The sequence below is a fragment of the Lithobates pipiens genome, unplaced genomic scaffold (assembly GCF_037356315.1).
Source record: "Lithobates pipiens isolate NorthernLeopardFrog02 unplaced genomic scaffold, aLitPip1_a1.2 Scaffold_23, whole genome shotgun sequence".
Lineage (NCBI taxonomy): Eukaryota > Metazoa > Chordata > Amphibia > Anura > Ranidae > Lithobates > Lithobates pipiens.
Window position 1 is genome coordinate 265,780,660 of NW_027507785.1, and position 12,773 is coordinate 265,793,432.

General features: G+C 45.2%; 1 protein-coding gene across 5 annotated transcripts in view; it reads left to right on the forward strand.

Annotated features, from left to right (window-relative positions):
* Nucleotides 1-5,041: 5,041 nt before the first annotated feature.
* The window catches only part of SMG7 (SMG7 nonsense mediated mRNA decay factor), a 115,515-nt gene continuing 107,783 nt past the window's right edge, over nt 5,042-12,773 (forward strand). For 2 of the 5 annotated variants that reach the window (XM_077453132.1, XM_077453133.1), the window contains exon 1: nt 5,042-5,240. In XM_077453132.1, coding sequence (XP_077309258.1) covers nt 5,212-5,240 — 29 coding nt within the window. In that variant the 5' untranslated portion in view covers nt 5,042-5,211. The remainder of the gene's footprint in view (nt 5,241-12,773) is intronic. The other 3 variants (XM_077453134.1, XM_077453136.1, XM_077453137.1) reach the window with 2 other exon arrangements.

Here is a 12,773-nt window from a genome sequence, read left to right on the forward strand (position 1 = left end):
AGCTTGATCTGCTCTTCTTTCTACTACCTCTACCCCTCTGTGTCTGCCTACACTCCAATTCCCAGTGCTGTGCCTCAGAAAATGAAAGTGGGGGCCAGAAATTTGAAGTCCAGCAGCCCCAGATACATCTTGATGAGGGGTGCTGAATGCTGTGACTGAAGTCTCCCCCCTTCTCTCTCCTGCCTCTGAGTGAGTACAGTAAGGTAAATCTGGGTTCTCAAGCACCCCTTACAACAGAGTTCCCATTTACACCAGAGGCAACAGTGTTCCCCAATAAATCCAGGTTCTCAGAACATCCCTTACAGTGTAAGGAAACTCTGCGAGTTCAGATGTAAAAAGGGAACTCTGCAGATTCAGATGTAAAAGGGGAACCCTGTGGACTCTAATGTAAAGGGGAACTTTTGTGATTAACTTCATATGATTAGAAATGTTATTTAATTGCAAAATGTATGTATAGTTTTTACTATAAAGAAAAAAAAATTGCTATGCGCCGCTAAAGTGTTCGGGTTTGACTTGAAGAAAAGGTGGCAACCCTAGCGGGAATCCTTTTGTTTGTTGTACATGCCGACCAATAAACACGGGCAGGAAGTAATCTTACATGTGGCTTGGATTACCTCTCTGTGAGCTCTCCACTTGAAGCCTCTCTCTATCTATCTAATCTATCTATCTATCTATCTATCTATCTATCTATCTATCTATCTATATCAAATTAGTCCAAACACGTGCAGTGAACAGCATATCAGATATAGATGATCTGCTTGGTACAAACTTACAGACAGCTTATATCAATGCAGTTTTACCATCAAGGTACACAGTGTAACCAAAAAACCTGCTTTTCAGCGAGGATCAGTATCAGTACAGCGATTGCCCGCATTCTCCGTCTCCAAAATTGACCATAGTGACTATGATATTGAGGTCCAGCGACTGCGGTTCCCAGGGAAGGTGCAAGACTTCATCTGTACGCTTGTCAAACCACGATCTGACAACATCAGCTATGGGAATCTAAGCATTTTAGTCTTGGTAAATGGCGCTGTCTTTGGGAAACAATGTCTGCGCCATGGTCGGTCAAAATTAGTACATTGTTGCTGCCAGTGACATTACCTTTCATGGTGATGATGGACCTGCAGAATACAAGCATTTGACTGCCCAAACGAAGATTATGCCACCACTATGCTTTACCATTGGCACAAGACTGCCCTATTTGTAAGATTGGGACAGTGTTTGCCAAATGTAAACACGGCTGGTGATTGGGAACAGTGTGAAGCTCAATTCAAAAGATCATATTACAGTCTTCCATTAATCGACAGTTCAGGATTTATGGGTGTTGCACCACTCTCTTCTGAACATTAAAGCGGAGGTCCACCCTAAAGTGGAGCTCCCGCTCATTGGAACACTCCCCCCCTCCGGCGCCACAATTGGCACCTTTCAGGGGGGGGGGGTGCAGGTACCTGTACAGTACAGGTATCTGCATCCACTTCCGGCGTAGATTCTGCAGAAGCTACGCCACTTTCTGCAGAATCTACGCCCCTTTCCGAAGGTCCCCCACTGCCTGCTGGGAAACACATGGATCCCAGAGACAGCGGGGGACCATCCTTATTGCGCAGCGCGACTCGCGCATGCGCAGTAGGGAACCGGGATATGAAGCCGCAAGGCTCCACTTCCTGATTCCCATACCCAAGATGGCGGCAGCAGCACCCGAGAGACGATCGAGAGATCGGCTTCGGGTGATGACATCGCGGGCGCGCTGGGCGGGTAAGTGTCATTATTTTAAAAGTCAGCAGCTGCAGTATTTGTAGCTGCTGGCTTTAAAAAAAAAAAAAACGGCGGACTCCCGCTTTTTTATACCGGTCACTAGTGGTCTGGCAATTGCAGCTCGCCTGTGAATGTTTTGCTTATGAAGTTGCCTCCGCACAGTTTTTGTGGACATGGGCTTTGGAACACTGAGATTGAGCTCTGCAGCCACTTTTGCAGCAGTTGTTTTCTTATTCCGGTTCACAATACTGCACAATGTCCTTTAGTTTCTTTAGGTTGGTTAACCATTTCGACTACGATTATGATTATCAGATGATGTTTGTATATATGCAGTCATAACCTTTGATACTGTACCTCATGACATGCTGAAAATAAATTGGCAATTTCAGTCACAGAGGCACCAGCTAAGGGGGCATGAACAATTTGCCCTTTTTGAAACTTAGCAAGCTCTGACATGACTCCGTATTACCTGCAACGCATGCACTGAAAGACAAAAGTGAGGCTTCTGACCTGTTAGATAGGTGTCTCATCACACAGCAGAAGCAAAAGAATGTTACACCAGTCACCCTACAAACCCCTCATATAAAAAACACAGCATAGGGCGAGCATGTGTATGTACACATCAATTGTGGTGCTCCTGTGAGATATCACTGCAAACGTTGGAGTGAGAGCAATATTTTCCATGCCATAATTCACAGTTAACTTTAACCCTTTCATGCCAGTGCCTCCGGGCTATTTAAGAGGTTTCAGATGCTGGGTTGGGTTTTACATCATGTGACCACTGTGATTGGCTGTCATAGCGATCACATAAACGGAAAGCTTTGCTTTAGCAGCCGGTGTGTTGGCTAATTGGTATGCAAATATGCGACTGCTCGGTGTCACCTGCCAAGAGGCCGATTATTTGTATACTGTTGGCCCCTAGGGTTTAAAGTGGTTGTAAAGGCACAAAGTTTTTTACCTTCTTGCATTCTATGCATGAAGGTAAAAAAAAATCTTCTGTGTGCAGCAGCCCCCCCCAAATACTTACCTAAACCCCCTCTCGATCCAGTGATGTCCAACAGAACCTTGTCTCTCTGGGGACTCACACCCTTGTTTGGCTTTTGGCAGCAGCGGGAGCTATTGGCGGGGCCGAGCCAAGGCTCCATGTGTGAATGGACATACAACTGCGGGTCAGGAGCATGCCTGCTTGGGTGCCCCCAGAGCAAACTGCTTTCTCTGGGGGCACCCAGCAGGAGGGAGGAGCCAGGAGCACCGCCGGGGGACCTGAGAAGAGAAGGAACCGTGCTGCTCTGTGCAAAATCATTACACAGAGCAGGTAAGTATGGCATTTGTTTTTTGTTTTTTTAAACAAGGCTTTATTATCACTTCAACTGATGACCTATAATGGATTTTAAAGTGTTGCCTATGGAGTATTTTTGGGTACTGTATTTTTTTTGCAATTTTTGTGCACAATTGTAAGACTTGACATGTTTGATATCTATTTTTTTGATGCAACCCCATCTTTTATATTTTACTAAACAATTGGGTATAATATTGTGTTTGCATGAAAATCCCTTTTAGGGTATTTTTTCCTGAAAATATGCTTTTGATAAATAACTGTGTAAATATTGTGTGTACTTTTGCTCCCCAGGGCCTCTGCTTTCAGAAAATATATACATTTTTGTGAAGTTTACAGTAATTTCTAACAAAAAAAAATGAAAAAAATTGCCCTAGTAGACAAGTGGTTGTAAACCCTTACAAACCACTTTGACCTACAGGTAAGCCTAGATTAAGGCTTACCTGTAGGTCCAAGAAATATCTCCTAAACCTACACGGTTTAGGAGATATTTACTAAAAGACAGGCACTGCTGTCTACGGCATGCCGCTGCTAACGGCGATATGCTGCAGTGATGTCATCACTACTCCGGCGCTGTGAGTGACCTGAGCAGCGATACCCGGAAGAAGATGGACGCTCCGTACTACAGGGGACAGCGGTGACATTGCTGGCTCCTATGTCAGGTAAGTGACACATAAATGGCTACTATGCAATGCATAGTAGCCCATTATGCTTTACCTTTGCAGGGAGACAAAGAAGAAGTAAACCCATCAGGGTTTACTTCCTCTTTAAAGTAGCTGTTAAGCCACTCTGTGTCCACTTGATACAATCCTCTCTGGTTTCTGATCCTAGGTGCCCCGTGTACATGCTTTATAGAAAAAATGCAGTTTATACCTGATTTGAGAGCGCCGCTAGGCACTCATGTGACTGTTTGGCTCTCCCCTCTCTCAGTCTGACAGCTGCAGGGGGTAGGCCCGAGAATCTCCAGCTGACGTCAGTCAGGAGAGGAGGAGGAGAAAAGTGACTGGTCGCGGGAGCGCAGAGCAGCCTCTGAAATAAGGTATAAACTGCAGTTTTTTCTTTAAAGCATGTACACAGGAGCACCTAACATTAGAAACCTAAGAGGATTGTATAAAAAAAGTAAAACTTATGTTATCAGAAGGAGCGGAGGGTGGGCACTGTCAGGAGCTGACAAGCAGGGAGGGGAGGGAGGACAGAGAAAAGAGCTGTGAATGATGGAGGCACGTAAACTGACCACAGTGTCAGGCCTCAGCAGCCATGCTATACCGTGGTCAGTGTACAGAGGGTGGGGTATAGCCAGGCAGGATCAGAAAGGTATTTCAGGTGATGGACAAAATTACACAACACAAGCTAACAAGATAACATGCTTTATAGGAACAGGATCTTTTTTTTTTAAGGTAACAAATGCTTTAAGACCCACAGCTGTATTGTAGGAGACTCTAGTGTATTACAGGTGCTCTTCATACAAGATGTCATGCAATACCGGACCACAGTGTACACTGGGGCCTACAGGAGTCCACTTCCCTCACAAGGTTCCCATTCAAAGTTTAGCAATAGGCTACAAATGAGTGCATTGTTATAGAATGGCCATATATTCTCAGAACTATTACGCCGACTTCTTGCTTTGAAGCAACATTCACATAAATAAGAGCCACCTCATGGTCGGCACAGGGCAGCCGCTGACGCACTAAGCAGGCCCAGCGCCGTCGCACACCGTTGCCTTGGTGACCGCTCAGCAGTAGAGGCCTGGTAACTATAGGAACCGAATCATCTCTTCCTCTCTACCTTGCCGCCTACCCTGTCCTGACGTCACTCCCACGGCCGTGCGATCTACGCAAGCGCGCTCAGGTAGGGAGGCGTGGCTACAGAGTGCGCTTGCTAAGCTTCAGCCGGAGGGATATAGCGGACGCACAGGCCGGAAGTACCGTTCGCAGAGCTATTTCCGGAGGGGAAAGCGTTCAGTGGGACTCTCCGGGGGGTTGGTTGTCAGGGGGACGGGGGGGTTGCAGGCCCGGGGCCCCAAGCTCACAGGCGGTGGGGGCCCGGAGAAGATGGCCGAGTCACGAGCGCCGAGAAATTGAAGCCGCGCGGATATAGACGGACTGAGAGAGCCCCGGAGGAGGATGAGCCTGCTGTGTGCGCAGTATCTCCGGTGAGGGCACTCTGTCAGCTGTCACATTGTAGAGTCAGGAGAGCCGGGGCTGTACCGGGGGGGAGGAGGAGGCCGGGGGACCATCATGGTCCTGATGTGTGCTCTACAGTCCTCACAATATACAGAGATAACCTCGCACACTATACAGAGATCACCTCACACAATATACAGACACTATACAGAGATCACCTCACACAATATACAGACACTATACACCCCTCACCTCACACAATATACAGACACTATACACCCCTCACCTCACACAATATACAGACACTATACACCCCTCACCTCACACAATATACAGACACTATACACCCCTCACCTCACACAATATACAGACACTATACACCCCTCACCTCACACAATATACAGACACTATACACCCCTCACCTCACACAATATACAGAGATCACCTCACACAATATACAGACACTATACAGAGATCACCTCACACAATATACAGACACTATACAGAGATCACCTCACAATATACAGACACTATACAGAGATCACCTCACACAATATACAGACACTATACAGAGATCACCTCACACAATATACAGAGATCACCTCACACAATATACAGAGATCACCTCACACAATATACAGAGATCACCTCACACAATATACAGAGATCACCTCACACAATATACAGAGATCACCTCACACAATATACAGAGATCACCTCACACAATATACAGAGATCACCTCACACAATATACAGACACTATACACTCATCGCCTCACACAATATACAGACACTATACACTCATCGCCTCGCACAATATACAGACACTATACACTCATCGCCTCGCACAATATACAGACACTATACACTCATCGCCTCGCACAATATACAGACACTATACACTCATCGCCTCGCACAATATACAGACACTATACACTCATCGCCTCGCACAGTATACAGACACTATACACTCATCGCCTCGCACAGTATACAGAGACTATACACTCATCGCCTCGCACAGTATACAGAGACTATACACTCATCGCCTCACACAGTATACAGAGACTATACACTCATCGCCTCACACAGTATACAGACACTATGCACTGATCACCTCGCATTATATACAGACACTATGCACTGATCACCTCGCATTATATGCAGACACTATGCACTGATCACCTCGCATTATATACAGACACTGCACTGATCACCTCGCATTATATACAGACACTATGCACTGATCACCTCACCTTGTATACAGACACTATACACTCATCACCTCACACAATATACACCGAGCATCCAATACAGAGGATGTACCCCCGACCACCCAATATACAGAATATATACTGAGCGCCCGATATGCAGAATGTATATACTGAGCGCCCGATATGCAGAATGTGTACACTGGGCGCCCGATATGCAGAATGTGTACACTGGGCGCCCGATATGCAGAATGTGTACACTGGGCGCCCGATATGCAGAATGTGTACACTGGGCGCCCGATATGCAGAATGTGTACACTGGGCGCCCGATATGCAGAATGTGTACACTGGGCGCCCGATATGCAGAATGTGTACACTGGGCGCCCGATATGCAGAATGTGTACACTGGGTGCCCGATATGCAGAATGTGTACACTGGGCGCCCGATATGCAGAATGTGTACACTGGGCGCCCGATATGCAGAATGTGTACACTGGGCGCCCGATATGCAGAATGTGTACACTGGGCGCCCGATATGCAGAATGTGTACACTGGGCGCCCGATATGCAGAATGTGTACACTGGGCGCCCATCATACAGAGAGTGTACACTGGGCGCCCATCATACAGAGAGTGTACACTGGGCGCCCATCATACAGAGAGTGTACACTGGGCGCCCATCATACAGAGAGTGTACACTGGGCGCCCATCATACAGAGGGTGTACACTGGGCACCCATCATACAGAGGGTGTACACTGGGCACCCATCATACAGAGGGTGTACACTGGGCACCCATCATACAGAGGGTGTACACTGGGCACCCATCATACAGAGGGTGTACACTGGGCACCCATCATACAGAGGGTGTACACTGGGCACCCATCATACAGAGGGTGTACACTGGGCACCCATCATACAGAGGGTGTACACTGGGCACCTGATAAACAGAATACACAGGGCACACAATATACAGAGGAAATATACTGAGCACCCCATATACAGAATATACACTGGGCATCCAATATACAGAATATACACTGAGCTCCTGATATACAAAATGCGCTGGGCACCCGATATACAGAGGAAATACACTGAGCACCCAATATACAGAACACATTGGGTTCCCAATATACAGAATATATACAAGGAGCTCCCAATATACAGAATATACACCTAGCACCAAATATATATAGAGAGTATACCCGGAGCTCCCAATATACAGAGAATATATACTGAGCACCCAATAGAGAGAATATATAAACAGTAACCTGTGCCGTGCTTCATTATCATCACAAACACATTAAACCAGTGTGTATAAAACAAATCCACCAAATACATATCCAAAAGCAGTGATCTATATCTTGCTCATATTTATGCCATTAAATCAAATAAACGAAAGTGAAAAACCATATTCCATTAAAAGTTATTCAAAAGTTATGTATCTCCTTAAGTGATTCCTGAATAGTGCAACCAAATGGTGCTCAAAGCAAATCTGTGACTTGTGCTCCCTCCACCAGATGTGCCCCCACCTGGGATATATGACTGTACGTTTTAAGTATGGTCAGTTAAGGCTTGCATCCCCCTCAGTGGGCTAAAATATCTCCACTAAATTGTCACTTTTACATATTGGTTAGAGGTGCTATCATCACCCTTGATGTAGTGGTGTTTGAACCTTGGCGATTTATTGGCTTGAGAGCAGCTATCATGACATCCAGGGATTAGATACTAGCATAAGACGTATCTGTGGAATCCTTCAGTCCAGTTATCTAGCCCACTAAAGGGGACACAAGCCTTATCTGACCATACTTAAACATACAGTCATATATCCCAGATGGGGGCACATTGGTGGAGGGAGCACTATTCCCAGATTTGCTTTGAGCACTATTTAGTTGAACTATTTAGTAATCGCTTAAGGAGATACATAACTTTTTATGGACTATGTTTTCCATGGCCTATGTTTTTTTCACTTTATTTTATGTGATATGATATAAAAATGAGCACAGTGTAGAACACTGGTTTTAATATGTATTTGGTGGTTTTGTTTTTTTATACACTGGTTTAATGTATTTGTGATAATAGTGACACACGGCACAGATTACTGTTTATATTTTGGCAAAGCGCATGCATATGAGAGTGTAGTGCGTGAGTGATTCACATTTCATTTGTAGCAGCTCACAAGGATTTATTTATTACAGTTCATATCAATACAGAGAATATACACTGAGCGCCCGACATACAGAGAATATACACTGAGTGCCCGACATACACTGAATGTCCAACACACAGAATATACACAAAGAGCCTAGTACAACAGTGATCAGCAAACAGCCCACCTTACACCACGATCACCCAATGCACAGCACACGGTGCACTCACAGTCACTGGTGTTTGAGAGCACTTCCTGAATCACAGGATCATTATAGATTGTGTTCAGTGATAACACATTATAGGCCAGGCACACAGGTGAATGTACATCTAGATCCTAGTATATTGCTTAAATGTCAATTTATAGTATATTGCCTCTTAATCAAGGGCTCTTTCAAACCAGTGTTGCAAATGGGTGGTTTGGTTATATTTTGTACTGCTTCTTGACCCGCCTATCAATAACACTCAGAATTGTTAAAATACGGAGTGGATAGAGGTTTACATACCCCAGCCTTAGAGGCCTTTCACACTGAGTCTCGATGGACAGTCGCGGTAAAGCACCGCTAGCTTTTATTTTTTTTCAGGCGCTCTTTTTTTAGTCCAAAAGCACCTGAAAAATGCCCCAGTGTCAAAGGGCTCTAAGGCTGGTTTCACACCAATGCCTTTAGTGCATTTTGCAGATTTGCACTACAGTCCATTTATCATGGTTTCCTATGGAACATGATCTGTAGTGCAAATCTGAAAAATGCAAAAAGCACTAAAAATGCATAGATGTGAATCCAGCCTTAGTGTTGCCTCATGTTGTAGTAAGGTAAAACTAACGCTGCCTACAGAGTCTGGGCTCATTTAGACCCCTTTCACACTGAGGCGGTTTAGCGCTAGAAATGGCCTCTAAATAGCGCCTGGAAACCACCTCCCGTTCATTTTACTGTGTCTTTTTCACACTGGGGGAAACGGGAACGTTAAGAAAAGTCCTGCAAGCAGCATCTTTGGGGTGGTTTGGGAGCTCTGTATAAAGCGCTTCCAAAACTCCCTGCCCATTTAAATTAATGGGCAGCGCTTCGAAAGCGTGGCAACATGGGCCTCCCCCTCCCCCCAAGTATAAATTTTATTATTGTAGAGCACACAAAAGGCAATGACCAGTTACAGCCGTGACATACAAAAAGGGAAGAAGTGTGACATTGGTTTAACTTTTACATATACTTCTGGAGCTCATCATTTCAGCGCATAGAGTAAACCACAATTATACATCTGATAATGTCTTAACGAAGGTGTGAGTCCCTATCTGGGTCTTTTTATGTCTAGCCATGTGAATAGCGCAATACAGCCTAGGCCGATCAAGTGCACCCCCACTTATATAAAGGGGAGGAAATAGTAAGAGAGCTCCAGAACAGAAGAACCGAGTTCTAGAGAGGGTAAGAAGTTCTAGTCGAGAAGGGGGGGGGGGGGTGTGAGTACTCGAGAGGGGAGGGTGGAGAGTGTGGTGATAAATGGGATTGGAGGTTGGTGGATAAAGTGGACTGGAGATTCGGTGAGGTTGAATTTACACTCAGCAGTAATGTGAATGTATCTTGTGGCGATTGGTCAGTTATCATCCGAGCAGTGCCACTCCTTCGTCCAATAAGAAGCATGTTCCATAGCCTCCACACCTTGGAGTGCTTCTCTTGTTTATTTTGGGCCGTAAGGATCAAGTCCTCTAGTTTCTTGATGTCTTCCACTTTGCGCAGCCATGTCCCACTAGAGGGTGGCTTGCTGTTCTTCCATAAGAGGGGAATGCAGGCTTTGGGATCTTGTGGTCTGTGAATTTTCGAGTGACGTGTCGTATGGTTCCCCTAATGACCATCTTGTGGGCTTCACATAGGATCCCCGGGTCACAGTCCAATTGGTCATTTGTGCGAAAGTAGTGTGTCCGTTCGTTGGTAACGTCTGCTAAAACTTCAGTATTTTGCAGAAGATTTTCATTTGGCTTCCAGAAGCGTGATTTGGTGGCCGCAACCATCAAAAGTGTGTAACGCCAGGCTTTTTTTTTTTTTGGGTTAAAAAGCACATCGCTAGCAACCGAAAAGCGCCGCCTGAACAGCTTTAAAGCACTGCTAAAATGAGTGGCACTTTAGCGCTAAAACGGCCGAAGCCCCAGCGTAAAAGGAGTCTTACACTTGTGGTGCTCTCTGAAGGGTGATCTGTGTTCAAATTGCTCTTTAGAAAGCATTTGACAGACTATCTGTTTTAACCCCCTACTGTGGGGCAATTGTAGTGCAGCCCCAATAACTTGAATAAGTCGCATTTGGCAGGCGGCAGTGTCTGCCATATGTAACAAGGGGTTTAATTCCTGCTACAAAATGAAACCTCACGGCCCTGCCATGTGTACATCCCCGGCTGCTGCCCTTCTAGTTAAAGATAAAACAGTCGAGGAGCGGTAAAAATGTGGCGCAACTGCATGGTTTTACTGCCCTAATAGTTATATTAGCTTTTTAAAAAAATAAAAAATAAATAAAAAATCTGGTAGGGTTAGAAAAGCTCATTAATACTATAGGTGTGCTGATGCACGCTAAAGGCTGGACTGAAATTCAGCACCTGTGTGACAGAGCCCTGTAGTATACTTTCACCTATCACTGGTATAAAGCACGTATCCCACCCAACCATCAGTAATATACAGTGTGTGTTCAGTGATAATTTATCATATGGAAAGCATGCACTATTACAGGTGCATCACCTCAACGATTACAGTGTGCTTCTCATCCATTATTATATTGTACCTCCCCTCCTAATTCATAGCATGCGGCTCCACCATAACTACAGTGCATCCGGAAAGTATTCACAGCTCTTCACTTTTTTTTTCCACATTTTGTTATGTTACAGCCTTATTTCAAAATTGATTAAATTAATTTCCTTCAAAATTCTACATACAATATCCCATAATGACAACGTGAAAGAAGTTTGTTTGAAATCTTTGCAAATTTATTAAAAAAAAAAAAGAGGGGGGGGGGGGAATAACATGTATATAAGTATTCATAGCCTTTGTTCAATACTTTGTTAAAACACCTTTTGGCACCAATTACAGCCTCGAGTCTTTTTGTGTATGATGCCGCAAGCTTGGCACACCTATTTTTGGGCAGTTTTCTTCTTTGCATGACCTCTCAAGATTCATCAGGTTGGATGGGGAACGTCGGTGCACAGCCATTTTCAGATCTCTGCAGGGATGTTCAATTGGGTTAAAGTCTGGGCCACTCAAAAACATTTTACAGGATTGTCCCGTAGCCACTCCTTTGATTTCTTGCCTGTGTGCTTTGGTTCGTTATGTTGGAAGATGAATCTTCGCCCCAGTTTGAGGTCCAGAGCGATCTGAAGCAGGTTTTCATCAATGATGTCTCTGTACATTTTTCATTCATCTTTCCCTCGATTCTGACTAGTCTCTCAGTTCCTGCCACTGAACAATATCCCCACAGCATGATGCTGCCACCACCATGCATCACTGTATGAATAGTATTGGCCAGGTGATGAGCGGTGACTGGCTTCCTTCAGACATGATGCTTGCCGTTCAAGCCAAAGAGTTCAATCTTTGTTTCATCGGACCAGAGCATTTTGTTTCTCATGGTTTGAGGCCTTCAGGTGCCTTTTTGGCAAACTCCTGGCAGGTTGTCATCTGCCCTTTTACTGAGGAGTGGCTTCTGTCTGGCCACTCTACCATACAGGCCTGATTGTTGGAGTGCTGCAGAAATGGTTGTTCTTCTAGAACAGTGGTTCTCAGCTCCTGTCCTCGGGACTCGCTAACAGGCCAGATTTTAAGTATTACCTTGGGGAGATGCAGACTAGAATACTGCAATCACTGAGCAGCAAATTATGTCACCTGTGATATTTCAGTTATCTTGCAAATCTGGTCTGTTAGTGGGTCCTGAGCACAGGAGTTCAGAACCACTGTTCTAGAAGGTTCTGCTCTCTCCACAAAGAAATGCTGGAGCTCTGTCTGAGTGACCTCCAGGTTCTTGGTCACCTCCCCGACTAAGGCCCTTCTCCTTTGATAGCCCTGCTTGGCCAGGCGGCCCGCTCTAGGTCCTGGTGGTTCCAAACTTCCTCCATGTACGGATGATGGAGGCCACTGTGGTCATTGGGACCTTCAATGCTGCAAAAAATTGTCTATACCCTTGGACTTCATGGCTTGGTTTGTGCTCTGACATGCACTGTTAAGGCTACTTTCACACTGTAGCCACACT